This window comes from Myotis lucifugus, unplaced genomic scaffold, assembly GCF_000147115.1.
Source record: "Myotis lucifugus unplaced genomic scaffold, Myoluc2.0 scaffold_792, whole genome shotgun sequence".
NCBI classification, from domain to species: domain Eukaryota; kingdom Metazoa; phylum Chordata; class Mammalia; order Chiroptera; family Vespertilionidae; genus Myotis; species Myotis lucifugus.
The window spans coordinates 82,866-110,771 of record NW_005871840.1 but is presented as its reverse complement, the minus strand read 5'-3'; the positions used below and the strand labels follow the sequence as shown (position 1 = coordinate 110,771).

General features: G+C 59.4%; 1 protein-coding gene across 3 annotated transcripts; it reads left to right on the top strand.

The window, feature by feature from the left end:
• Positions 1-198: 198 nt before the first annotated feature.
• Positions 199-27,600, top strand: SLC12A3 (solute carrier family 12 member 3). 3 transcript variants are annotated; one of them, XM_006106274.3, is made up of 26 exons: positions 199-505; positions 947-1,090; positions 2,658-2,733; positions 3,394-3,489; positions 3,803-3,942; positions 4,311-4,421; positions 5,840-5,951; positions 6,138-6,268; positions 7,485-7,569; positions 8,617-8,771; positions 9,023-9,130; positions 9,281-9,404; positions 10,150-10,251; positions 11,101-11,256; positions 11,889-11,988; positions 13,007-13,118; positions 13,324-13,464; positions 14,358-14,464; positions 15,560-15,642; positions 16,629-16,706; positions 17,274-17,375; positions 18,460-18,571; positions 19,765-19,851; positions 20,399-20,534; positions 21,861-21,928; positions 27,179-27,320. In XM_006106274.3, exons 1-26 carry the CDS (start codon positions 224-226, stop codon positions 27,318-27,320), a joined length of 3,090 nt encoding a protein of 1,029 aa, XP_006106336.1. In that variant the 5' UTR covers positions 199-223. The 3 variants fall into 3 exon arrangements, with proteins under 3 accessions (XP_006106336.1, XP_006106335.1, XP_023602860.1); XM_006106273.3 differs by having other exon boundaries at positions 204-505; positions 944-1,090; positions 27,179-27,600; XM_023747092.1 differs by having other exon boundaries at positions 204-505; positions 944-1,090; positions 16,629-16,677; positions 17,272-17,375.
• Positions 27,601-27,906: the final 306 nt, after the last annotated feature.

Genomic DNA, 27,906 nt, shown 5'->3' with positions numbered 1-27,906 from the left:
CCCAGCCCTCGGGGCCCAGGCGGGGCCCTACCTCCGCGATCACGTGGTGGGCAGGCCTGAATGGGCACGTGCTCTGCCTCCCACCCAGTCCAGGGACCCTGCTCGCCTGCCCTGGGCGGTTTAGGCCAACCTCCCTGCCTCCCCCTGCTGCAGGCCCAGCCTATAAAGCCACCCTGCGTGTCCCCGCCGACCCTGGCCCCCGCCCCTGCCACCCAGAGCCACCATGGCCGAGCTGCCGGGGTCGGAGACGCCGGGGGACCCCACGCTGTGCAGTGGGCGCTTTACCATTAGCACGCTGTTGGGGAGCGACGAGTCCCCACCGCCGGCTGCCTACGACAGCAGCCACCCCAGCCACCTGACCCACGGCAGCACCTTGTACATGCGAACCTTTGGCTACAACACTATTGACGTGGTACCGGCCTACGAGCACTATGCCAACAGCGCCCTGCCCGGCCAGCCCCGCAAGGTCCGGCCCACACTGGCCGACCTGCACTCCTTCCTTAAGGTAAGCATCGTCTCAGAAGACTGGCCGCTTCCCTGCTGTGTGACCTGACCCAGTTACCTGCCCTCTCTGAGCCTCGGCTCTGTCACCTACGCCATGAGGATAAGTGTCTTCCTCGGGGGTCGAGAGGCCCAAACGAACAGTGGACATGGGAGTGGGAAGCTCTGGGTACATGTAATGTGAGTTGTTCAGTCATCGGCAACCCAGTTAAGCCAACGAGGGCTGCCTAGAGAGGTAACGAGCTCCCCGTCCGTGGAAGCATGCAAATAGAGGTTGCACACACCTGAAAGAGATGGAGAGAGGAGAGAAGGAAGGTCTGCAGCAGGGAAGAGCCTTGCTGGGTTTGCTGCCTGGGAGGCTGGGCTGTGGAGGGTGGAGGGCTGGGAGCCGCAATGCTGTGACCCCTGCCTGCCTGCCTCACCGTGGTCTCTGGGCTCCCAGCAGGAAGGCAGCCACCTGCAGGCCCTGGCCTTTGACAGCCGGCCCAGCCATGAGATGACGGACGGGCTGGTGGAGGAGGAGGCGGGCACCAGCGGCGAGAAGAGCCCGGGGGAGCCCGTGCGCTTTGGCTGGGTCAAGGGGGTGATGGTGAGTGGGCTGTAAACAGGATGTCCGGGAATGGGGGGGGGGGGGAGCCCGAGCTCCGCCCAGCCTCAGTCAGCTCTGACCCTCAGGCCTTAGCGTTCCGGGCCCATCCTGTGCCTCAGTTTCCCCATCTGCATCGTGACCTCACGTTTTCTCTGGTTTTGTGTTTCCTGACCTCCATTGACTCCCCAGAGGGCAGGGTGGTGTGGCAGACAAGCAGGGGACACTCCCAGACGGAGACCTGGCCCTGGGGCAGATCTCTTTTTGGCTAACTTGTCCTGTGACCTTGGACACGTTACTTAGCCTGTGTCTCAGTTTCCTTATTTGTGAAATAATTAGCATTAAACCAGTTAAGGCAGTGGTTCTCCACCTTCTGGCCCTTTAAATACAGTTCCTCATGTTGTGACCCAACCATAACATTATTTCCGTGGCTACTTCATCACTGTCATGTTGCTACTGTGATGAATTGTCATGTAAATATCTGATCTGCAGGATGGTCTGAGGCGACCCCTGTGAAAGGGTCGTTCGACCGCCAAAGGGGTGGCGACCCACAGGTTGAGAACCGCTGAGTTAATGGATGCGAAGTGTTTGGAGCCAGGCCTGCCGGGGAGATATTAGAAGAAATGGCATTTCCCCCAAAAGGCCACCAGAGGGCAGCACCGAACACACAAATCCACAAATGTGTTTTTCTCATTTTCCGTGATGGGAAGGGGGCAGGTTTGCTGAGGTGTAGCGCACCAGGAAGTCTCCAGACACCAAAGGATCAAGTGGACTTGGCTTTGGAAGACACTGTGGGACTATACGGAGGGGGTGGCATGAGATGTCAGAGAAAGCTTTATGCTGGGAGGCCGTGGGCCTGCTGCCAAGCTGCCCGCTGGCTGTGCCCCTTTCCTCCGTCGGACCCGTCAGCACCCCGAGAGGCGCATATGGAGATTCTGCATCTCCCTCCCGGACTGTGGAGTTGTGGACTGCAGAGCCCCACACGGCTCGGCCTGGCCCGGTCAGCAGCTCCGCAGCTCCGAGCGGATGGAGGGCCTTAGACCTCTCCCACATGCCCTTGTCCCAGCCCAAGACTTGGCTGGGGCAGTACTTTCCACTGGGAATATCAGCCTCAGCCAAGGCCTCTGGCTCTGTTTTAAATTTGAAAGCTGAAGTCACAGCCACCCGAGGCCTGATTTCTGCCTGTAGGTGGGGCATTGGCGCAGCTAGCGTTTGCTCATCTCCCCCTAAATGCCAGACCCTGCACCAACGGCTGGTCCTTGGGGCCAAGGCTGGCACTGCCAGACACAGGATCCCGGGCTTGGAGTAGGGGAGGGGTGGTGATGCTGGCGGCCCATCCTCAGGCCCCACTGAAGGGCAGGAAAGTGGGTGGGCAGCCCTTCCTCCCTGCCCCACAAAACCAGAAGGGCATTGAAGTGGGTAAAGCAAAGAAAGGACCCAGATGTCCCCTAGCCCAGGTGCCTGAGGCCATGCCATGACTGGGGACAGGGACTTGTGTATTTGGCCTTGGGGTCTCTCTGTCCCCTCCAACCCCCGCCCCCTGTGGCCTCTGACCCCTCTCTCCTCCCAGATCCGTTGCATGCTCAATATCTGGGGTGTGATCCTCTACCTGCGGCTCCCGTGGATTACGGCCCAGGCGGGCATTGGTGAGTGCTCTTGGAAGGGAGGGGAAGGTGTGGTTGAACGTGGGCTGCAGAGACCCTGGTCCCCTGCAGGGGCAGAGGGCAGGGTGGTGTGGCAGAGGAGCCGGGACACGGCGTCAGCAGGCCCCAGCGCTCTCCCCCTCAGCAAGTCCCTTAACCTCTTGGAGCCAATTTCTATACAGAACATCCAGGTTAGAGCTCAGACTCTGCACAGAACAGTGTTCAGATGCTAGCTCTGTGCCATGCTGTGTGACCTTGGACAAGTTTCTTAACATCTCTGAGCCTTGGTTTCCTCACCAGTAAAAGAGGGTAGTAACTGTCTCTACCTCACAGACCTGTTGTGGGGTTTCTATGATGCACGTGAACAGCACAGGACTGGGCACCCAGAGGTGCTCATCAAATGGTAACTCTCACCTTGTTTTTTTATCATTAAAGGAGGGTACCTTCCCTCCCATACCTAACGATCCTTTACATGTTGGCTCAGTAGCTCCCTGATAGACCAGGGAGGTAGGCAGAGACCCATTTTCCAGATGAGTAAACAGAGGCTCAGAGAAGGGCAGTGGTTGAAGTTACATGGTTTCTCACATGGCTCCTTTACCTGGGAAATGCCCCGACTGAGTTTTGGGGTGACCACGTCCCCGCCCGCCCCCCCTCCCCCCACAGTCCTGACCTGGATCATCATCCTGCTGTCGGTCACGGTGACCTCCATCACGGGCCTCTCCATCTCGGCCATCTCCACCAACGGCAAGGTCAAGTCAGGTGGGCCCCCACTCTTACCTTTCCCCACCCCCCTCCTCTTGTAGGTCCCCCAGTCTTCACCCTGGGAATGGTCTCTGAACCACTTCCCACCCCAACCCCAACTGGGGCACCCGAGGCTGCTCCTTCGGGCTCCAGGGGAGGGTTTGGGACAAGCTCTGCACACCCACAGGGTGGCTTGGGGTATTTCCTGCGCCGTGGTCCCCTGGAGCCCGTGGTCCCCTGGAGCCCGTGGTCCCCTCTCCCAGCCACCGCTTCTGCCACCCCAGCCAGCTCACTCCGCGGGGTTCATGGCTCCTGGCTCTGTCCCCCGTAGGTGGCACCTACTTCCTCATCTCCCGGAGCCTTGGCCCAGAGCTGGGGGGCTCCATCGGCCTCATTTTTGCCTTTGCCAACGCTGTGGGTGTGGCCATGCACACGGTGGGCTTCGCAGAGACCGTGCGGGACCTGATCCAGGTGAGGCCAGGGCTGAGCCCGGGCAGAGGGAGCCCACCGCCTCTCGGTCTCCTTCACCCCCTCTGGGCTGGGCCTTCCTCGGCCCAATCGGCCCATCAGGGATCAAGGCCCCGGTGTGATGGCTGTGGGTGACCATGACCAGCCCATCAAAGAAAGGCCATCCCCAGAAGTCCCCTTTGGGGCTGTGTGCTGCCTGGAGGGCCGCTTGCCCAGGCCCTCAGCAACTGTTCTGGGGGGTCTATTGGCAGGGAAGGTGTTTGGGTCTGTGTCGTCCTGGGAGAGGTCACCCTGAATGAGGTGATGCAGGTGGAGGAGTCTGGGTGGGGTGCTCAGAGGGCAGCACACAGCCGGCCTGTCCCCTCCCCCAGGAGTACGGCTCGCCCATCGTGGACCCCGTCAACGACATCCGGATCATCGGCGTGGTCACCGTCACCGTGCTGCTGGCCATCTCCCTGGCTGGCATGGAGTGGGAGTCCAAGGTGAGGACTGGATGCTGGAGAGGGGCCTGGGGGTGTCACGTGGGCATCATGGGAGCAGGGCACCAGTCCTGCTCCTGGTTCTGCCTCTTCTTCTTCTTCTTCTTTTTTTATTTTTTTATTTTATTTTTTAAAATATATTTTATTGATTTGTTACAGAGAGGAAGGGAGAGGGATAGAGAGTCAGAAACATCGATGAGTGAGAAACATCGATCAGCTGCCTCCTGCACACCCCGCACTGGGGATGTGCCTGCAACCAAGGCACATGCCCTTGGCCGGAATCGAACCCGGGACCCCTCAGTCCGCAGGCCGACGCTCTATCCACTGAGCCAAACCGGTTCGGGCTCTTCTTCTTTTTTAAAAAATAATATAAGTTTTTATTGATTTCAGAGAGAGGAAGGGAGGAGAGAGAGAGATGGAAACATCAATGATGCGAGACAATCATTGATGGGCTGCCTCCTGCACGATCGAGACTGTAACCCGGGCATTGCCCTTGACTGGGAATCGAACCATGACCTCCTGGCTCCTAGGTCGAGGCTCAACCACTGAGCCACACGCCTGGGCCTACCTCTTCTTATCTGTATTAGCAAGGCTTTAAGATCTGCCGCGGTGACAGAGACCCTACGGGGGGGGGCCTTGAACAAGAGGCGTTCATTTCTCTCTCTGCTAACAGCCCAGGTGTTTCCCTGCTTCCTGGGGCTCAGGAACCCAGACTCCTTCCCTCCTGTGGCCTCTCCACCCCTGGGGTGTGACCTTCATCCAGGGTCCATGAGGGCCACCACCACCACGCCCACTGTCCAGGCAGCAGGAAGGGAAATATCCCTTCCCCTCATATCCCACCGGCCAGAACTCGGACTCATGGCCGCCCCTGGCGGCAGGCGCTGGGGGCACGTGGTCTTCATTTAAACCCCTCTCCAGCCAGCAGAGGGTTAGCACTGGGAAATGGGGGAGGACAGATGTTGGGCGACAGCCGGCAGACCTGGCCAGACCTGGCCCCCACCTTCTCTCCTCTCTCCCCCTCGCTCTGACCTCCAGCTACACTGGCCTCCTCGCCGCCCCTTGAGTGCACCAAGCTTCGCCCCATCACCCTCTCCTCAGGACCCTCGAAGACCCCTTCCCAGGCCTCCCTGCTCAAGTAGCCCCCGACCCAGTCCCTGTCACAGCCCTGCTCTCACTCTAGATTCACATTCCCTCTCTCTCAGCAAGACAAGAGCCCTGCGAGAGCATCCAGTCCTGAAGAGAGCCTGCAGCGAGATGATGAATGAATGAATGTGTGAATGAATGAATGTGTGAATGAATGAGTGAATGAATGAGAGAGAGACAGAGACGGAGAGAGAGAGAACTTGAGCAGGCTCTTCCCTGCTGGGGTGCCCTCAAAAGGGGGGGCCAGGCCATCTGACCTCTTGGTCCTTTGCCCCCAGGCCCAGGTGCTCTTCTTCATGGTCATCATGGTCTCTTTTGCCAACTACTTGGTGGGGACGCTGATCCCCCCGTCTGAGGACAAGGCCTCCAGGGGCTTCTTCAGCTACCGGGGTACGTGCTGGTTGGGGCCCCTGCCCATGGGGACAGGGACAGGCTGCCCACCCGTCTGCCTGTTCTGTGGGCACCGGGAGGAGGGGATCCCCGACTCCACGGCCAGGAGCTGCCATCGGAATGCCCTCCCTTCCCGGCTGGGCCCCGTGAGGGGGCGGAGCCCTGACGCAGGCCCTGGCTTTCTAGGGGACATTTTTGTCCAGAACTTGGTGCCCGACTGGCGGGGCCCGGACGGCAGCTTCTTCGGGATGTTCTCCATCTTCTTCCCCTCGGCCACAGGCATCCTGGCGGGGGCCAACATCTCCGGGGACCTCAAGGTGAGCAGCCCACCCGCTCTCCCTCTTCCCGGCCCTGCCTCCCAGGGTCTCCCCCTGGGCACTAGGCTTGGCACCAGGGGCCGAACTTCTAAACTCCTGCCCAGTCCAACTTAACTCTCCAATCCAAGCCAATGCCACTCACTCCGCTCAGCTCTCAGGTTGTCGGTTGGCATCAGTGGCACCCTAGGCCTTGAGGGCCACCCCCAAATGGGCTAGTGTCCTCCCTCGCTCCTGGGAGTCAGCCTAAGGGGAAGACGGACCCGCTGACCTTCCACAACGCGGGCCGGATCCCGCAGCTCTTTGCTGGGCTGACATCCTCCCAGGGCCCTCGGCTGTCCTGATGCAGGCAGGCTCCTCAGCTCGGTGTTCAAGGTCAATGTCGCCACAGCCATGACCCCGCCCCAGCCCAGGATCTGCTGCTTTGCTGTGTTGCCCTGTCCCCTCTCTCCCCGCCTCGCCTTTGCCCCTCTCTCTGGGACTCCCTACCCTTGTTTCTTTACCTCACAAAGTCTGTTCCTCTTCCATTTTTTTAAAAAAATATTTTTATTGATTTCTGAGAGGAAGGGAGAGGGAGACATAGAAACATCAATGATGAGAGAGACGCATCGATTGGTTGCCTCCTGCACGCACACTGACCAGGGCCGGAGATCGAGCCGGTGACTGAGGTACGTGACCTTGACCACAATCGAACCCAGGACCCTCCAGTCCGCAGGCCGACGTTCTGTCCACTGAGCCAAACCAGCGAGGGCCAGTCTGTTCCTCTTTCAAATAACACCTCCATCCTTACCTCTGTCCCTGCCCCCGTCAGCATCGGGGCCCAGCGTAACGTCAGGGCTCTATTGTCCCTGGAGGACTGAGGCCTACATCTGCGTCTCTGTCCGGCTAACGGTCAGGCACATACAAGGGGCTCAGTACAGGTTTGTCGAGTGAATAGTGGTGAAACGTAGCAAATGAGAGGTGTGAGCGGATGTACCTGCTTCCTGCCGGTGCCTGTGGCTACAGCCGAACATAAAATGGACCGGCATGGAGCTGGTTGGAGGTTCTCTCCCCGCTTGGGGCTCCCGGGGCCCTGGATGAGGTCTCAGCCCTGCGACCTTGGTTGTGGCCTGTCCTGGAAGCCCCCAATTGCAAAGTCCCTTTTCCTCTGGGCCCCGTCCTGAGCCTCAGACTAGGGCAGGGGCTGGACTCGCTGATGCCGGCTCTGCCTCCCGCCCAGGACCCTGCCATCGCCATCCCCAAGGGGACACTCATGGCCATCTTCTGGACCACCGTCTCCTACCTGGCCATCTCGGCCACCATCGGTAAGTAGCGGCCAGAGCGCTGGGGTCGGGGGGAGCGGGGGGTCCCAGCGTGGGGTTCAGATCTCTAACGGAGAGCTGGGCCGGGAGGACTTTGCAACCCCCGGAAGTAGAGGCTTAGACCTTATTTTTATTTTATTTTATATTTATTTATCAATAATATATATATTATTGATTTCAGAGAGGAAGGGAGAGAGAGATAGAAACATCAATGATGAGAGAGAATCATGGATCGGCTGCCTCCTGCACGCCCCACACTTCGGATCCAGCCCACAACCTGGGCATGTGCCCTGACCGGGAATCGAACCATGATCTCCTGGTCCATAGGTCGACCCTCAACCACTGAGCCTCTCGGCCTGGAGTGGACCTTCTTTTGAGGGCACCTGGTGGAGACCAGAACATCTCCATGGGGGGAGGGTCAGACCAGGCCCTTCAGTTCCTTCAAGTCCGAGGTTACAGATCTCAGGGTGTGGAAACCATGTTCCGACGACAGGAATAACATCATGTTATCGGCGAGGAGACCGTTCCTGTCCTCATGAGGGAAAGATTTCAATCGAGAGACAAAGTGTAGGAGAGCAAGCGAGGAGGGATTGGCCGCAGCAAAGACAGCAAATGGTGGAGCCGGGCTCGGACCCAGCCCGAGCTGCGGTCACCTGCTTCTCCCCAAGATCCCCACGGGGGTTCCTGCTCCTTGTGAGGGAAGCTACTCACCGGTGACCGAGGGACGCGGGCCAGGTCAAGCCAGGCAGGTCCGAGGCCCGGGCCTCCGCTTTAAGGAGGACTTGGGACCTCAGAGAGGTCACCTGAGCGCGCTGTGCCTCTAGCGAGACAATAAAAGTACTAGCACACAGTAGGTGCTCCTGTGTGTTAGCTGGTATCAGTGTCTTTACTATCATTATCATTATTATTATTATTATTATTATTATTATGACATCATCATATCACATCAGCAGCCTCTCCCTCCCTGCAGAAGTGGCCGGCATTTTGGGGGTGGGACAGCGGAGAGCAGGGGAAGGGAGCAGACCTCCCCAGGCCCTCCCTCCTCCTCAGGCTCCTGCGTGGTTCGTGACGCCTCCGGGAACCTGAATGACACGGTGACCCCGGGCCTGGGCGCCTGCGAGGGGCTGGCCTGCGGCTACGGCTGGAACTTCACCGAGTGCGCCCAGCAGCACAACTGCCACTACGGCCTCATCAACTACTACCAGGTACCCGGGCCCCACGGGACACAGGGGTGCCGAGGACAGACATGGTTTGGGGGGCGGGGGCCCAGGCATGGGGGGAAGAGGTTTGGGCTCAGTCCCTGCCTGGGTGGACACTGGGATCCCGGGGGATGGTTGTGGACTCAGATGGAGGCGTCAGGACCCAGCGCTTGTGAGAAGAGGCGATGGGGTGCCCCAGGTGGGGGTTCCGGGCCCATCCCCCCACCATGCCTACCCTGAACCCCGTGTCCCTGCAGACTATGAGCATGGTATCTGGCTTCGCACCCCTGATCACAGCCGGCATCTTCGGGGCCACCCTCTCCTCTGCCCTGGCCTGCCTCGTCTCGGCCGCCAAAGTCTTCCAGGTGAGGCTGCGGAAGGGCGGTGGTCAGTACCCAGAAGCCAGGTCCGGAGGGAGCAAGCAGGACTGGGTCCAGGCGGCTGCAGGGGAGAGGCGGGAGAGGAAGGAAGGAGGGGTCCCGGCCACAGGCTGAGCGTGTGTCCTGTGCCCGCAGTGCCTGTGCGAGGACCAGCTGTACCCTCTGATCGGCTTCTTCGGCAAGGGCTACGGCAAGAACAAGGAGCCGATCCGCGGCTACCTGCTGGCCTACGCCATCGCCGTGGCCTTCATCATCATCGGTGAGCGGCTGCCGGGGTCCGGGGGCCCCGGGGCAGGGCTCCTTTCCCTGCTGCTCACCGTGTGCCCAGCGCCCAGCCGGCCTGGCAGGTGTCGGTGTAAGAAACAGGGGTGCATTGGCTGTGCCCTGAGGGGGCAGCCCACCCTGATTTGGATTTGATGTCCTTTTATCTGGGGGGTCTGAGAGGACCTCAGACTGAGGACATGAACTCAGACGCTCTGGGACAGGGCTGCTGTGGCCATTCGGTGGGGTCACGTGCAGACAGGGTGCTTGTCTTGTTTGGGGATCCCCAGAAGCAGGCCCCGAGACAAGGACTCGCATGCAGTGTGCCCGGGGATGCAGGGGGCGGTCCTTGAGCGGCTTCCACTGTAGGGGGACTGTGATACGGTCTCGGGGCTTCAGATCAAAGATGACGTGTGTCTTGGGTCACGCTGTGAAATGTATTTCTTTCCGTAATTTGTGGTCACACAACAGCGGTGACAGCCCCTGTCCTCGGTCACCCCATCTCGGGATGGGGTCTCCTCTCACGTCGCTCGCCATCTCCTGAAAAGCTGGCACTTGACAGTTTACAAAACATTGGCCCTTTGAGCTCCACCAAATGTGGGCCCATTCCACAGATGAGAAGGGGGAGACTCGCTGAGCCTCAGAGGCCTGTCCGGGCTGCCCCCCACGCTGAGGGTGGTGCCAGGTGGCCGCTTGGCAGAGTTGGCCAACAGGCCGTCCTCTCTCTCCCTGGGTCCCTGAAGCTGAGCTCAACACCATCGCCCCCATCATCTCCAACTTCTTCCTGTGCTCCTACGCCCTCATCAACTTCAGCTGCTTCCACGCCTCCATCACCAACTCACCCGGTGAGCAGCCCCTCACCCTCCGCGGAGGCAGCACTTGGGGCTCAGGGATGAAGCAGGGGTGGGGGTGATGGGAGGCATGGATGCAGGTGGGCAGACCAAGGTCACCACTCAAATCCAAACCAATGAAAAGCACCATTTAAATACTAGTAGCAGCCATCCTCTAGCAAGCCCTACAGTGTACACCGTCGTGGGTAAATGTACCGCTGATGGCGCAGAGGTTTTCCTAGGACCTTCCTCAGCCGGTCTTACCGGAGTCCGTGGTCTGACCCCCAGAAAAAGAAGAGAATTGGCCCAGGCCACAGACGGGGTTGCTGCAGGTTGCACAGCGCACACCTCCAGGGGCACCCCTCGCGGGTGTCAGAGATGTGAATGCTTATTATGAGCGTTTTCTGGCCGATGGCAGTAAAGAGTCTCCGGGAAGACTTTTGCTAATTGGCCCCCCATCGCCGATGCGCTGGTCGCCGGGCAGCCTTCTCTATACACCATGGGCCATGGTGCCCCAGCCTGGTGCCCGGGGCGGCTGTCGCTCGCGGTGGCCTGGATGGGCCACAGTGGGGAGCCGGGCAGAACACATCCTTGCCCTCCACCTCACCTCGGCTCGGCCCAGCCGTGGGAGCCGTGCTATTGCTGACGCTGACATCTTGTGGCTGCCTCCTCGGTGTCGCCTGCTGACGTGGCAGAACACCAGCCAACACCGGCGTGGGGTCCTCCCGGGCCCTCCAGGCCCAGCCCCAGGAGGCAGGGTGGGGGGTGGGCACAGGCTGGGGCCCAGGCTCTGGGCCCTTTGGCATTGCCACCCAGGCCTGCGCGGCAGCGCCGAGCGTGCCCGCTGACCTGCGTCCCCCTCAGGGTGGCGGCCCTCCTTCCGATACTACAGCAAGTGGGCGGCGCTGTTCGGGGCGGTCATCTCCGTGGTCATCATGTTCCTCCTCACCTGGTGGGCGGCCCTCATCGCCATCGGCGTGGTGCTCTTCCTCCTGCTCTACGTCGTCTACAAGAAGCCAGGTGCGCATGTCGGGCTGCGAGGGCCCGTGCCCCCCACTCCCCGAGGCCACCAAGCAGGCCGTCCGACCCCTCAGCCCAGCTAAGGGCCCTGCGTCGGGCTCCGGGCTCCCCGTGGCGGGAGGGGCCTAGGGGGATGTGCCCACTGAAAGCCCACACCTCACCTCTAGGCCCTCCCCTGGGCCCAGGACCCCGCCTGCCCAGGCCCGTCCTCCTGAGAGTGGGCCCTGGTGTACACACCTAGGCCTGAGGGTGGCCAAGGGCCGGCTGACGGTAGGGCAGGGGCACGGCGTGGCCCGTGTGCTGGGGTGTCTGCGTGCATGCAGGCAAGGATGCCGGGGTGACCGCCATCAGGGGGCGGGTGCAGAACTCCAGGGAAACCCAGAATTCGACATCTGAACGCGGCCTTCAGGCCACTGCCCAGGTCTGTTTGTCAAGGGAGGGGACCATTCGGCAGAGTTTAATATCTTGACGTACAACTTTTAAACAGGTAGCCGTACGGTATGTGCAAAGGTTAAGAACAGGTGCCAGGTGGCCTGCTCCCCTGGGTGCTGGGTCCTAAAGAATGCCACCCCCCCCTCCTGTGTCTGCCTTCTCCCCGTGGTTCTGATCTCACGTTCCCCCGCTCCCCCCAGAGGTGAACTGGGGCTCCTCCGTGCAGGCCGGCTCCTACAACATGGCCCTGAGCTACTCCGTGGGCCTCAACGAGGTGGAGGAGCACATCAAGAACTACCGGTGAGCACAGCGTCGGGCGCCCGGGGCCCGGGCCACCTGCCCTGCCTGGGAGGCTCCAGGCCGAGACCTGTCCGCTGACCAGGGCAGACCCAGGGTGGGCACAGCCCCCGCCAGGGAGGGAACAGAGGCGCCCCGCCTGGGGGTCAGGGGACGGGGTTGACATTGCCAACCAAGGGGACCAAGCACGAGGGGTGACCTTTCTGTATCTGAGAAGACGCTCTTGGCAGTGCGAAGGGCTCCATCAGGCCGACAGGTGGGGGAATGTCCACACAAGGACCCGAGAGGCTGGCTGAGAGCCTCTTCAAAGCTGGTTCCCTCCTCAGTGAGGTGCATCCTGCCCCCAGGCCCCCCTTCCCGACCCCCTTCCCGCCATATCGTCATGCTAACGATCGGCTCTATTTATGTGGCTTCGCTGCGCCAGTGCCCTACACCGTCCCACCACAGCCTCTGAGGCATATGAAATTACTAACCCCATTCACAGACGAGAGCGCTGAGGCACAGAGAGGTTAGGGAACTGGCCCCGGGTCACACAGCGGAGTGGCCAATTTTGTCTAACTGAGTCTGGTAGCGGCCCTTGACCATGACCCATGACCCTGGGCTGCCTCTAGACTCAGAGGCTGAGCCACTCACCCAGGTGATGACAGGGTGAGCTGGTACGTGACCGGCCCACCCCCCCCCACCCCCCCATCTTTATTCTCCCACCACCGTGCTGGGCTGGGCAGCAGTACCAGGGGGAGTGGTGAAAAGGGTGTTTGCCAAGTGGAGCTTTTGGGGGCCGGAGCAGGAAGGACAAAGGAGACCCCGTGTGGCGGCCACCGTGAAATCTGCCAGGGCCCGAGAGCCACCCTTGGGTCCCGGACGGGAAGATGAGGTCCCGTGTGCAGGGGCCTCCCGGAGGCCACACAGTGGTTCTAAGCAGGGAGGCCAGGAGGTGGTGGAAATCCGGGCCCCGGCGTTGGCACCCAGACCCCTGTGGGCTCTGTCCGGATGGCTCACCCCTTTCCCTTCCCCTCCTCAGCCCCCAGTGCCTGGTGCTCACGGGGCCCCCCAACTTCCGCCCGGCCCTGGTGGACTTTGTGGGCACCTTCACGCGGAACCTCAGCCTGATGATCTGCGGCCACGTGCTCATCGTGAGTGCCCCCCGGAGGTGGGGGGGGGTGGGGCAGTGCTCCTCGGGGGCCTGGGGCGAGATGTCCACCCCCGGACACCCCCTCCTCCTCCTCTCCCTCCCCTACGTCCAGCCCAGCGGGCAGCCTCCAGGGCGGAGAGGGGCTGAGTTTCAGGCCAGAGGCAAAGGCAATCCCTGATGCCACCTGCCCCCCCCCCCCCCCCCAGGGACCCCGCAAACAGAGGATGCCTGAGCTCCGGGCCATCGCCAACGGGCACACCAAGTGGCTGAACAAGAGGAAGATCAAGGCCTTCTACTCGGACGTCATCGCCGAGGACCTGCGCAGCGGGGTCCAAGTTCTCATGCAGGTGCGCGGGCTCGGGGTGACCCGGAAGGCAGGGCATCCTGGGGGCTGGCTGAGGACCCCGTGGCTGCAGCAGGAGCCCCACCTTCCTTGCCTCTCCACATAAGCCCCGTGGAATGCACAGGCCCCGGGAAATGGACTGGGAAGCCCATGGGGGCTGTGCCACCTTGGGATCCTCTTGAGTGTTTTTTTAAAGATATAATTTACCAACAAAGTGAAAAAAAAATGTTAAGCGTATAGTTTGATAAATGTTTTCATATGCAGACCTACTCAGTGGTAGGAAACCACCAGGCAGGTCAACTGGGCAAGTCGTTTTACTGCTCGGTTTTCTCATCTGTGAAATGGGCTGCATAGATACATGACAGGTGTTGATTCTGACTCAATGTATGGGCATCCCTTTTCATAGTTTTAAAGATTTCTCAAAATTAAAAAAAAAAAAAGAACATGTAGGGTCTCCTTTTGGGGTTATGCCACCCCTTTAAAATGATTAACTTTGTTATCTGAATTCTACCTCGAAATATTAAATAATATTTTAAACATTAAAAAGAAACAGAGAACTATCAAAGATGTATGGGTTAGATGACCCAGGAATATGCCAAGCTTGACACCCATGTTCAAGCCCCTTATTGAGAAATAATTCGAGGGAGAAACAGGCGCTGGGATAATCCAGGACAAATGGGACAGTCCAGGCGCCAGCCAGGCCTGGACAGGCCACAGGGGGTCTTTGCCTTTCTCATGGTGTGTCCAGGCCGACAGGATCCTGGACAAGGGCGTGTATTTCTTGGGTCCTTTGCCACGTGGGGGAGAGAGGGGCCGGGCCGAGAGCCCCACCCTAGTCACAGACCAGGGCCCCGGGGGTGTGAGGCCTGACTCCCACCTCGTCCCTCCCCGCCGCAGGCCGTGGGTCTGGGGAGGATGAAGCCCAACATCCTGGTGATCGGGTTCAAGACGAACTGGCAGTCGGCTCACCCGGCCACGGTGGAGGACTACATCGGCATCCTGCAGTGAGTGAGGGCTCTCGGGGGCGGGGCCTGGGGTCTGTCCACTTGGGCCCTTGGGGTCTCTGGGCCTTGGGAAGTGGAGGGGGAGCAGTGTTGACGTAAGACGCTGAGTCACTGGTTCAAAGCTGAGAAAGGGGCTAAGCGGGTAACACAGAGAGCAAAGTGGCCCAGGCATGGGGCTCCAGGGAGCAGTGGGGACTGTGGCTAACTGGAGACAGGCTCTCGGCTCCAGTCAGTTGTGCCAGGAAGAAACATGGGCCAGCATTGCCAGATCTTCCAGTTCTACAGAGAAGTTGAAGCTATGGGTGTTCAGGTGAAAACCTGTGCCCGCCTGTGGGCTGCAGGACAGATGCAGGTAGCCAGCGCGAGGAGCTGAGGTAGCACGTAGGAGCAGGCGGTGAAACCAGCCCTCTGTGGGGGCGACTGCATGGGGAATGGACCGGGGGTTAACTCCACACCCTTCCTCGTTTATCTCGAGGGAATGCTACAGGGGAATGTTACAGCAGGAGGTGGGGACACCTGCTCTCCGCTCCCCCAGCTCCCGCATCCCACAAGTCCAACCCCTGAAAGGTCCCTGTCCCAGAGACGTGTAATCAGAGGAGTCCAGAGAGGGCGGGGCTTAGCCTGTTAGATCAGCCTTAATGGGGGGCCCTCGGGCCCTGTGTCCACCTGCAGTGAGTGTACTCTGATACGTGATCCATATAGACAACCCCTTCTTCAGTGTGGGAGCGTGGGCGGGTTACTCCCCAAACTCGGCTTCTGGGCTGTGAAATGAGGTAATAATTCCCACCCACCCCCACCTCTGTTGCCAGAGTCGTGGGGATTATTGAAACGTATCAGGAGGACAGGGCCCGGCTCGAAGACTGGTCTGACTCTGTTTCCCCCTGAGTGCAGGGTCCTGGGATCCACAGTGCACCAACCGCAGAGCCAGAGGATCCTGGGGACCCTCTGTGCTGCCTGCACATTGCACAGATGGGGAGACTGAGGCCCAGAGAGGAGAAAGGGGATGGCGGGAGGCAGGTCAGCTCCAGACCTCCAGTTTTTGGGGGGCTGGCGGCCTGGGCTGCAGGAGCCTGACCCCACTTCCTCTTTTTCCAGCGACGCCTTTGATTTCAACTATGGAGTGTGCGTCATGAGGATGCGCGAGGGGCTCAACATCTCGGAGGTGATGCAGGCGCACAGTGAGTGCACGCCCCGCTGCTCGGCACCCCTGTCAAGATCCGCAACAGGATCCCAGAAAGTTCTAGAACCCAATTTTTTTTAAGTGGTCGTGGGACGAGAGGCGGAAATGAGTAAGGAATGAAGGCGACAGACTCCTAGAAAGTTGGCTTTTCATGGCCCCTTAGAGCTCATCAGGTTTCCAAATGGAGAAACTGAGGCCCAGGGAGGGGACGTGGTCCATTCAAGGTCACGCTTCCCGCTGGGGGCAGCCCAGGCCTCGGAGCTGCCGGAGCCCGGTCAGTGCTTTTGTGACCAGATTGGCTAAGAAGGACCCGGAAAGAGGGGAGAGGACCGCCCAGGGGAACACCCAACAGGAAAACACACAGGGGGCCAGGGGAACGGGACGTCTTGGTCTCCGAGACCATCCCCGGGTGCGGAGAGGGATGTGTTTATCGTGTAAAGTCACGTATGAATATGCGGACTCTGAGTTCATGCGAAATAAACAACACGCATGAAAATAAATGGGGGCTGTGGGCCGGGGGAACGGAGGGGGTGGCCGCCGTTTCTTTCAGGCAGGGCCGGGTCCTGTCACCGAGGCCAGGCCTGCCCGGCACGGGGCACGGGGCAGTCAGTGAACATTAACGCAGAGGGTCTTTGCGAGTGGCAGCCAGTCTCCTGACGATGCTGATCCAGGCGCTGGGGGTGCGGAGGGAGCTGCTGGGAGACGCAGGGGACCCACGTCAGACAGTGTCGGAGGGGCCAAGCAGCCTCTCTGAGCAGGGGGGCCCTGGGGGAAGGCGCTCCTGGTTCCGGGGCACCCACCACCAGGACTGCGGGGGCGGGGGGCGGGGGGAGCCCTGTCTGAGGGACGGAGCAAGCGGGTGGGGCTGGAGCGAGATCCGTGGAAGGTGGGGTGTCAGACTTGCTTCCTTGCAAAAGGGGGAGAAAGAACCGGGGGTCCCGGCCGAGAACAGTCTGGAACACAGCTGCTGTCCCTCTCTTGCAGTTAACCCCGTGTTTGACCCGGCCGAGGACGGCAAGGAAGCCAGCGCCAGCAGGGCCCGGCCGTCCGTCTCTGGCACACGTCAGTCCCCAGCCCGCTCAGGGCTCAGGGCTCTCCCCCTGTGTGGCAGCTAGTGGGGGCTGCGGGGGAGCTTGGTCAAGGGCAGGAGGCCCCTGGGATCTCTGGGGTCGGGTAACTGTGGGGGTGGGGTGGCTGGGGCAGCACTGATGACCGCAGACCTGACGGGGAATTCGGTGTCTGGGCATCTGGGCATCGTGGGAACCCACCCAGCAGGCTCTGGGGCCTGTGTCCCACCCCCCCAAGGCTCTCTGGCCATGCTCAACTGTCAGGGGAGGGGCAGGGTTCTCCTTCAGTTTCTCCCTACCCTCCTCCCTCCCCCCCTCCTCCCCCCGCTCCCGCCACGCTCTGGGAGGCAGAGGCACCCACAGTGCAGGAGCCAGGGCATCCTGTGGGCATCTGTGCGGGGCTGCTGGGGGTGCTCTGGGTCACCCCCTCCCCCAGGCATGCCCTCAGCAGGGTGCACAGCCCCGCAACAGCCAGTCCACCGCCCAGGGCAGCGGTCGCAGGCAGACTCGGGCGTGTGAATGAGCCGCCCCTGGGTGACCGCCCCTCCGCTCTGCTCCTCAGTGGACCCCGAGGCCCTGGTGCGGGAGGAGCAGGCCAGCACCATCTTCCAGTCGGAGCAGGGCAAGAAGACCATCGACATCTACTGGCTGTTCGACGACGGAGGTCAGCGCCCCTGCACACACACGTGCGCGCACACACACACACACACACACGCACGCACACACACGCACACACACGCGCACACACACACGCACGCACACACACACGCACGCACACACACACACGCACGCACACACACACGCGCACGCACGCACACACACGCACACACACGCGCGCGCGCACACACACGTGCTCTCCCCTGGCACACGTGCTCTCCCCGGCCGTCTTCCCTCCGTGGCCCTCTGTCTCTTGGCCCGCCCTTCCTGCCCGTTCTTGACATGGGCTCTGGTGGGACCTCAGAGCCCTGCAAAGGGGGAACCGGGGCCCCTGGGCCCACCCCTGGGCTTGGGGGAGCCTAGGCGGGCTCCTCTCTTGGTACCCAGCTTTTCAGCTGTCAAATGGGGACTTACAGGGAGGAGCCATGTCAACGTGAGCTGGAACCTTCAGACTCGATGGGCCTCAGGGTTGCAGCACACAACATACATGGGGAAGGGGGGCTGGTGCCTAGGAAGGCTCGGGAATATTGACTTCCCACAGAAATACGCTCGCGCCCATCTTTCTTAAAACCCATGACTCAGCTCTACCGGCCCAACCTCTGATGTTCCTGCTCTAATATGTTCTCTGAGTGACAGCCACCTTGACTGAGCACTTATGCTCAATGCAGCCCCCTGGTAGGAACTATTATTAACCCGCTTTACAAATAAAGAAAGGCCCAGAGTGGTGACATAATTTGTCCAAGGTTACGCAGCCACAAGTGACAGCCGGTCCTTGGCCTTGTGAGGAGAGATGACAGGGAGGGCTGAGGGCCCCCACCCGCTGGTCAAATGTTCAATCTTCAAGAAATGCCCGAGATCCTGATTTTAAGTGAAATCCCCCAATTATTACACGCCAGCTCGCTTATTTGAAAGCATGGTGCAGGCCAAATAAACCTGAGCCCACGGAGCCCTGTGTGCCACTCTGGTTTACTCCGGCATGCCCATTATACAGACGGGCAAACTGAGGTCTGGAGATGGGAATTGGTGAGAACCCAGAGAGAGCTCCACCCTGAGAGCATTTTCCTCTTGATTCCCGGGACCCTCCTTGCCAGGCCTCACCCTCCTCATCCCCTACCTCCTCGGCCGCAAGAAGAGATGGAGCAAATGCAGGATCCGAGTGTTCGTGGGCGGCCAGATCAACAGGATGGACGAGGAGAGGAAGGCGTAAGTGGGGAGCGGGCGGTGTCCCCTTGATAAGATGCAGATGCCCCAGTCCCGACCATGACAGGGAAGGATGTTATATTTTAAAATCACACATCTGCTCGGGGAGAAACCTGTGTGAAATGAAGGATGGAAAAGACCCCTCCTCCTGGGAAATGAGGCAGAGCTTAGAATTCACAGGGCCATGTCCCCGTCAGGCTTGGGTGGCCATCCCTGGTGAGACAAGAGGTGACTTTAAACCTATTTTTATTGACTTCAGAGAGGACGGGAGAGGGAGAGAGAGATAGTAACATCAACAATGAGAGAGAGCCATTGATCGGCTGCCTCCTGCACGCCCCACCCTGGGGATCGAGCCCACAACCCGGGCATGTGTCCTGACCGGGAATCAAACTGTGACCTCCTGGTTCATAGGTCCACGCTCAACCCCTGAGCCACCACGGCCAGGTCACGAGTGACAGCAGTGGCCAGGAGATGGGGCAGCAAATGCTATGGAATAAGCGACAGTTCTCCTCAACTTTGTGGCTGACGCTGCGGAAGGCTCTCTGCTGGGGACCCAGGCTTCCCTCCTACCTAAGGCAGCGAGGGTGGGCCTGGCTGGGGGCGTGGCCGGCGCCGGCATCCAGCCAGAATCTGGTGACGTTGGTTAATTTGCCTGGGTTTTATTGGTCACCTCTTTGATCAGATGTGTAGACACATAAAAAAGTGAGGTGTGAAGCCCAGAGCTGGTCACAGGTACTGGCCAATTACTTTTCCATGTCACTCGTCATCCGCTGACCTGCCTTATCAGAACGCATTTATCGTCTGCTCCCCTGCTCCCCGGCCAGGGTAGAATGTAAAGTCCACGAGGGCAGGATTTGCTTTGCTTTGCTCACTGCTGTGTCCTCAGCGGACGAGCAATAAAAATTTGGGGAATGAATAGATACATTGAAAAATATTTCTATATTATAAAAAAAAGATCTCCATCTTGCCCGGGCGTGGCTCAGTGGTTGAGCGTCGACCTATGAACCAGGAGGTCATGGTTCGATTCCCGGTCAGGGCGCATGCTGGGGTTGCCGGCCGCATCCCCAGCTGCGGGGCGTGCAGGAGGGAGACAGACAATGATTTTCTCTCGTCATGGATGTTTCTCTCTCTCCCTCTCCCTTCCTCTCTGAAATCAATAAAAAGAAATATTTTTTAAAAAAATCTCCACCTTCCAGGATCATTTCTCTTCTGAGCAAGTTCCGACTGGGATTCCAGGAAGTTCACATCCTTCCTGACATCAACCAGAAGCCGCGGGCTGAGCAGTGAGTCCTGTGGGGGCGGGGGTGGGGGTGGGGGTCCAGGCAGAAGGGTGGCTTGTGCCCTGTGACCCCTTTGCCGTCGCCCCTTTCCCTCTGGTGAGCCCAGGGCAGGGGCGCTGTCCTCCCGCCTAGACTGGGCTCATGGAACGAAAGAGGAGGGAGGGGGTTTGCAGGTGTTTAGTTTCCCGTTTGCGTTCCTTCCTCTGCATATCGGAGCTCTGGCCTTTGCCAGAAGCACACCTGGGCAGAGGAGACCTGGGCAGAGGCCGGCGAAAGCTGACGCTGGTGCTTTTCTCAGAGCAAGTGTTTTTTTGTGTTTTTTTTTGTTGTTGTTACTTCTCACCCGAGGATATTTTTCCACGGTTTTTAGAGAGAGTGGGAGAGAGAGGGAAAGACGGAGAGAAACATCGAAGTGAGAGAAGCACATCGACTGGTTGCCTCTTGGAGGTGCCCGACCAGGGCCCAGGTCAGGGTCAGGTGCCCTTTAAGCTCTTACTGGTGCGTGAAAACCAGGCCGTCTTACCCGGTGTCCCTGCTCGCCCTGTCCCAGCACCAAGCGCTTTGAGGACATGATTGCGCCCTTCCGCCTGAATGACGGCTTCAAGGACGAGGCCACCGTGGCCGAGATGCGGCGGGACTGCCCCTGGAAGATCTCGGATGAGGAGATGAACAAGAATAGAGTCAAGGTGCAGAGGGAGAAGGGCCTCGCTGGCGGGAGGGGTGTCAGGCATTTTCACGGGTCGGGACCCTGGGCCCATGCGTCCTGAGCTTCCTTAACGCCCTCCCCTGGCCCCCAGCCCTGCTCCCCTCCCCCTCACACCCAGCCTCGGAGGCATCCTCCAGCCACAGTCACTGGGCTGCACTGAAGGGTGCCCGGTTGTGGGTTGTGGAACTCACAGCCATCCCGGGCCTGAGATCCTGGTCCTCCCGTCCTCCCGGCCATGGCGATGGACGGCCGGAGTCCGTCTCCCTCTCTTCCCCAGACCTCTGTGCCCCGTGGGGACTCTGAGACAAGTGGGGAGGCCAAGGGAGAAGTTGTCCAGCTGCCTGGCTCCTCCCCTTAGCCTGTAGCCCCGCCCCAGGTGCAGCCAAAGCCGTGGCGCCCCCTCCCCAGACAGCACCCTCAGGACTTTCCTAAGGGCTGAAGGAGCGCGGTGGCCACTGTGGCCGTTCTGAGGTCAGGGGCTCGGGGATCACAGTTTGTCACCCAGGGGGTGGGATTGCTGCTGTCACTTGGTGAGCAGAGGGCAGGGATGATGCTAAACATCCTTCAGGCCACAGGACAGTGCCCACAAGAATTCCTTTCCCCTAATGTCGGTAGTGTGAGGTCCGGGGGCCCTGACCTAGGTTCATTCACTTCCCTCAATTTTCCATTCTCTCAAATGGGTGTCCGTCTCCTGCCAGACTTGGGTGCCCATCATTTCTGAACGGTTTGGAGACAGGCCTTGGGCTGGGCGGGAGCCTCCCCCACACCCCGGCCCCACACAAGCTTTGGGGATTCCTGCCCAGAGGCACACACAGCTCCCAGCTCCTTGGGAAAAGCCGAGAGTCCAAACGAGGCTCTCGCCGACCCTCTCATGGAGGATCGTCCCACCCCTGCTCGGTTCCACCGTATCAGGAGCCTCCGCACGCTCGTGGGCTCTGTCACTCCATCTCCCCCAAACTTCCCTGGGGCGGGCCTCATACTCATCTCACAGATGGAGACAGGAGCCCAGGCAGTCAGCGTGCCTTGCTCGGTCCTCTCTGTGCTGAACTATCAGCTGTCCCAGCACCACGTGAGCTGGTTCCCCCCATAACTCCCCCTCCCCCACCTCTGTCCTGGCCATGGTCATAAGGTCAGGCAAGGAGAAACCCAGGAGGGCTTCACACAGTAGGGCCGCTTCCTCCTCGGAGGCAGGAGAACGGATAATGATTAGGAACGCATCCTGTCTGAAACGTTGCAGAGGCCCCCGGGCTGGGTGGGGCCTGCTCCTGGGGACGTGGGATGTGACCAGTGGCTTTTCCTTGCCCAGTCCCTGCGGCAGGTGCGGCTGAATGAGATTCTGCTGGATTACTCCCGAGACGCCGCGCTCGTCGTCATGTGAGTAGCGGAGGGGGCCTGGCGCCGAGGCCCAGGCTGGCGGCTTTGGGAGGGTGGCCCCTGCTGGGGACCTGAGCCGCCTTCCCCTGTGAGACGCAAGGGCCCACAGTCTCACCTGAGTGCCTTAAACAGAAGTCTTAACTTCACAGGCTGAAGGTCTTTTTTTTTTTTTTAAGGGTTTATTGGGCCATTGCTAGTAAAACAAAAAAAGGCAGGAGCCGGCCAGCATGGCTCAATGGTTGAGCATTGACCTATGAACCAGGAGGTCATGGTTTCATTCCCAATCAGGGCACATGCCCGGGTTGCGGGGCTCAATCCCCAGTGTGGGGTGTTCAGGAGGCAGCCGCTCCATGATTGTCTCTCATCATCAGTGTTTCTATCTCCCTCTCCCTTCCTCTCTGAAATCAATAAAAATATATTTTAAAAAATAAGGAAGGAAGGAGGAAAGGGAGAAAGAACCAGGTCCTGGGACAGGGGGTCTGAACCCCGAGGCTGCGCCTGGCGGAAAAGCCAGCATGTCCGCTCCTAGAGCTGAGCGTCTTATACACCAAATGGAGGGACAGAGATCTGGGTGGCTCTGAAAGCAGTGAGGTGGCCACAGCGTCCACAGGAAGACGTGTCCGCGCCTGTGGGCTGGCCGGGGGCAGAGACGGGAGAGTCCACGTGTGAATAAGCAGAGGCTCCTGGTGACGGTGGCGCCTGGCGGCTCCCCCTTTTAGGTAAACGTGGACAGAGCTCCTGGCAGTCAGCGGATGTTCCCACACACACGCAGGGCGTGCCGGGCGTCTGTTGGTTTTGCCCGGCAGTTGTTAACCGATCCACCCCTCTCGTCTCCTCCTTCCACCCTCTGGTCTGCGGTCATTTACTTTGCGGCAGCTCACAGCGCAGGATGGTCAGGGCCAGCTGGCCCAGCCCGAGGCCTCAACCATCCCAGGCCTCCCTGCCTCCCCTCACCACTGCTCTTCCCTTCCCTGTTGCCTTTTCCTGCCGAACTCGCCTTGGCAAAGGGGACCCAGGTCATTCCAGAGGGAAATCGATTCCTGCTTGTTTGGGAATCACCCAGCCCTCTTTGGCCGCCGGCCACCCCCAATGGATGTCGGTGCCAAGTCTGGGCAGCAGGAGCAGAGGCCGCCCCAGCCCACTGCCCAGGCTCCGAGCCGGTCAGCCCTCTGGCTTCCGTTGCCGCTGCCTGTCCAGTAACCCACCACCTCTGGTGGGCACTGGCCAGAGCTGAGTAAGTGGGAGGAGACAGTGGCACAGAGAGGGACTCACGGTGGCTTTACTCTCTCGGAGGAAGACGTGGCCAGTGATGCCACTAGAGTCCCCTCCCCGGGAGGCCCAGCTCGGAGGCGAACACCGGCCTTCCTTGCATTTCCGGGGGGCTAGCCCCCTGGGAATCCCGCAGGCCAGCCAGCAGCCTGTGGAACCCATTTTTCCTACCTGAAACCAGGATCAGGGGCCTGATGCAAAATGACAATGTGGGGGCCCTCTGTTCAAAACCCATTCGGAATCTCAGGATGGTGTCAGCGGGCGTTAAACCCAGCGTGAGACCCTTCGAAGTACGGGTTGTGCAAAGGTGCAGTTTGCAGGCCTGGGAAACTGGCTCGCCCCACACTGCCTGGGGCTCTTAGGGAGATGGATTTTTTTGTACAAAGAAAAGGCTTCCTTTAATGAGGAAAGTGCTGGGTTTATCTCCAAGCCTCTGGCCAGTATGTCTCCAGAGAATGTCCCCAGGGCAGGGTTGGCCTGGGAGAAGCCTGGGTCACGGTGCAAGGTGGTGGGACTGGCTTCGTGCTGGGACGGCTCCCCAGCGTCTCCTTGGGTGTGGTAGCTGGTGTGTGACAGCTGGGGTGTGCGGGCATGCCCGCCCCCCCAATGACTGCCACCTCTGTTCAGAGAAGCAGGCTAATACTTGTCTTTGCAATTGGCCCTCCTTCTCTGAGCCTCAGTTTCCCTGATTATAGAAAAGAGTTACCTGTTATGGTTCGAGGTTAATTTGCCACCTGCTGGCACCGCTCCCCTCCTACTCCCCCCTCACCCCCCAAGACCCCACAGGGAAAGCATGCCCTGCCCACCAGCCTCTGTGGGATTAGCCGATACAAAGAACACTGAGTCCAGTCGCCTCAGAGCAGCCGCCTGCACACAGCGTCCCACCCCCGGCGGCAGCTCCAGCTGTTGCCCACAGGGGCCGGCTGTTGGCTGCGGGCTGCTCCTCTGGGACAGCATGTAACTGCATTTTTTGCATCACTAATCTCCAACCCAGACTGCCGCCCCACCTTCAGGGGCCTGGAAAATGGCAAATTCCTCCATTCCTTCCAGAAACCCGCATTCCCCAGAACTTCCGAGGAAACAGAAATTCCCCAAGCCCCAGTAAAATGACAGAATCCCATTTCCCAGCATCCTCAGATGCATGGGCCATGCTCCAGCGAGGGGTGAGGCAGAATCTGGTTGTTTGCTGCTTATAAATCCATCGTTTATCTGATTATGGCTGTGTTTCAGTTCCGCTTAACCTGCACTGAACCACCCTATAACCAGCCCGACCAGCTCTGCCCGGATCGACAACCTTGGGGGTCTAGACCCTTCTTTTTTTCTATAAAGACTCCCTCCTCAAAGCCCAATAGTGATAATCAAAATAATAATCAGCATGCATTGATTGAGCCTGTCAGACACTCAAGGTATTGGGCCTGATTAATTTTCAAAACTCTACGAACTGGCTCTATTTTAATCACCCGCCACACACACACACAGATACACACTCACACACACACAGAGACACACACACGCACACAGACACATACACACAGACACATGCACACACACAGAGACATGCACACACAGACACACACGCACACACAGATACACACACACACAGATACACACACACAGACACACACAGATACACACACACACACGCACACACACTTTGGAGATGAGGACATTGAGCCTCAGAGAAGTTAAGCAACTTGCCTGGGGCCTCACAGCTGTGAAGCGGGGGTTGGGCTGTGAAGCTGCGACACCGGTTCTGAGGCAGGGTCACCGGTTTTGCACGTAGCTGAGGTCCAAGGCTGCCTTTCTTTGTGGCTAAGAGATGCAATTCTGAACAAAAAGCCCCTTGCCCCGGAGTGGCCTTTTTCTAAAGATTAGTAGCTTAACACGCACACATCCTGCCAGCTGGACTGGCGTGTCAGCGACTGGCACTGGCCCCGCAGGAATGAGGGGTGTCCCCCGCCCTGAGACGCAGCCACTGGTCCCCTCCCCTCGTGGCCTTGGAGGTTTCTGAATTTAGTGCCTGAAAATGGTGTGATGGTCCCCAGAGGGCAATTGCAGCCTTTGGCATAATGTAACTCAGGAAGTTCGGTTTCAATATGCCCACTTCCCTTTCCCCAGAGAGTCACCAGTCACAGACTCATTCTAACTAAACGTCCTTGTTCCCCCTGCCTTCCCCAGTCCTGGGGACCTTGCTTTTTAAAAGAGGGTAGTGTCCCAAGTGAAGCTTTATTTTTTATTTTTTTATTGATTTCAGAGAGGAAGGGAGAGAGAGAGAGAGAAACATCAATGATGAGAGAGAATCATTGGTAGGCTGCCTCCTGCACGCCCCACACTGGGGATCGGGCCCACAACCCGAGCATGTGTCCTGACTGGGAGTCGAACCGGGACCTCCTGGTTCATAGGTCAACGCTCAACCACTGAGCCACACCAGCCAGGCCCAAGTGAAGTTTTTGAGGGTGGAGTTTTAAATAAGAGGCAGCTGTTTAGGGGCCTCAATTCGCCTTCTCAGAGAAGTGGGGGTTGCAGGCAGCCGAGGCAGCTGGGGTGGGCGGTCCCAGGACTTTGGGTCAAGTCCCAGCTCCGCCACTCACCAGCTTGGTCAGTAATAACAAGTGTGAGAACAGCTGCTGATGGGATGAGCCGCTGGCGAGGGGCCCTCCGTGTGCTCGTCTTCCTCGGGGCTCACAGACACCCCAGGAGGGAGCTGTGTGTGTCCTCGCTCGAGGGCAGAGAACGCGGCTCGGGCAGCGAGCCATCTGTTAAAGCCACATGGCTGATGGCGTGACAACGCCACGACTCAGAAGGCTTCTCTGACGCCAGCGTCACGCGGCCCCATCCTTTCTGCCCCGTGTCCCCAGCTGCGGGCCCTGCTTTCTCCCCAGGGTTGTTTTGAGGTTCAGCTGAAATAAAACCTGCAGGTGTGCAGTCCCACGTACGGTGCTGGGGCCCCCACTTCCTGTAACCCAGCTGGCTCTGTGAGACGCCGGCTTCTCCCAGCGCAGAGAGCAGGGCAGCTGTGGCACCACGATGCCTTTTTGGAATCCCAAGACGGTAAAAGAGTCACTGCCTGAAACAGCCATGAGAATATGGCTGACCAGCCTCCTTGAGCAGCGAGTTATTTGCGCAGCTTGGAAGTTGGGACCAGGGGCCCTCCCAGGGCGAGGGCGGAGACCTGCTCCCAGGGCCTCACCTATAGGGCAGGACAAGGACACAAGTGTGAAGGTGTCATGTTGTGGCCACAGTCAGGCCTGATTGGAGTGGCCTGAGGGGTGGGATCATCCCAACGGATCCGACCATGTTCTGGGCGCAGGAGAAAGGGTAGTGAATAGGACAGACCCGCCTGAGTGAATGGATGAGTGAGCATCCATTCTATTGCGGGGAGACAGACAATGAATGAATGAATGAATGAATGAATGAATGAAAAGAGGGTTTTGAGAGTGTAAGGTGCTGTGGAGACAATGACACAGGATGATGTGAGAGAGATGGGAGACCTGCTCTGTAGAGGGTCGGGGGAGGGGGCTGACCAGGGAAGCAGGTGCACTTGAGCCAGGATCTAAATGATTCAAAGGAGTCAACCAGATAAAGAGCTGGGGGCGCTGCCTGCCAGGTGGAGAGAGCAGCAGGTGCAAAGGCCCTGGGGCAGGAGCAAGCTTGCTATTTTGTCCAGGGGTGATCAGAAAGCCGCCATGCTCTAGGGCTGTGAGCAAGGCTGAGGATGGGAGCAGGTAAGATCCGGGAGGCTGGTGGGGACCAGATCGTGGTGCCTTACAGGCCATGGCTTCGTTCAGAAATGCTCCATGGCCAGAAGTACACTTAGAGTCCTGCTTCTAGGGAGGGTGACAGGTCACTCTGGGGTGGCCGGGAAGAAGGGCTTGGAAGGGGTCACTAAACAGAGTTGCCGCTCAGAAAGCCAACCGCGAGCTGGGCCGCGTGCGGAAGGCCCCTGGGTCATTCCTCGTCTGCCTTTCCCCTGCCCCCCAGCACCTTGCCCATCGGGAGGAAGGGGAAGTGCCCGAGTTCGCTGTACATGGCCTGGCTGGAGACGCTGTCCCAGGACCTCCGCCCGCCCGTCATCCTGATCCGAGGGAACCAGGAGAACGTGCTCACCTTCTACTGCCAGTAACGCCAAGCGTGGCCACGCCTGCCCGAGGCCGAGGGCGCATCCCCTGGGATACCCGCGCTCCGTCCCGCCCCAGGATCTGACTGAAGAGGCTGCAGGTTTCCAAACTTTGGCCGGACCCCACTCCCCTCGGACCTGTCCTCCGGGCTTGGTTTTATGGGCTGGAGAAGGAGCCTTGGAAGCTGGGTGAAAAGTTCTCTGGTGGATCCATCGTCCTTTTAAGTTCTTCTGATTTTGATGGCAGCAATTAAGATTTCAGTCTTTGATTGGTAGACAAGTTTGAGTCAGAGTGTTGGCTGTTTGTACAGACGTTCCCGTGCCTGCCTCCTGCAAGGTCAGGAGAAAGTGCGCCCCACATACACACCCCTGTCGCCCTCACGAGGGATGCAGGGCTCCGGAACCTCCATACTCATGCAAATTTCTCCTAACCACCTCTCACCCCTGCGCTTTCAATAATAGTGCGTCTTCGGTGTTTTGCCTGCTTCGCTGGGAGCCCAGGGACTTTCAAACTGTTCAGGCTGCAGCCCACAGTGAGGGATAGATTTTACGTCGAGCCTTGGAACAGACACACTCATCGTTATCCTCACTC

Bases quoted from the DNA above. Each gene is read 5' to 3' on its own strand.
- SLC12A3 (XM_006106273.3), top strand. From the start codon at position 224: ATGGCCGAGCTGCCGGGGTCGGAGACGCCGGGGGACCCCACGCTGTGC. The intron at 9,405-10,149 runs GTGAGCGGCTGC...GGGTCCCTGAAG, and splicing joins CGTGGCCTTCATCATCATCG to CTGAGCTCAACACCATCGCC. The intron at 11,257-11,888 runs GTGCGCATGTCG...CGCTCCCCCCAG, and splicing joins CGTCGTCTACAAGAAGCCAG to AGGTGAACTGGGGCTCCTCC.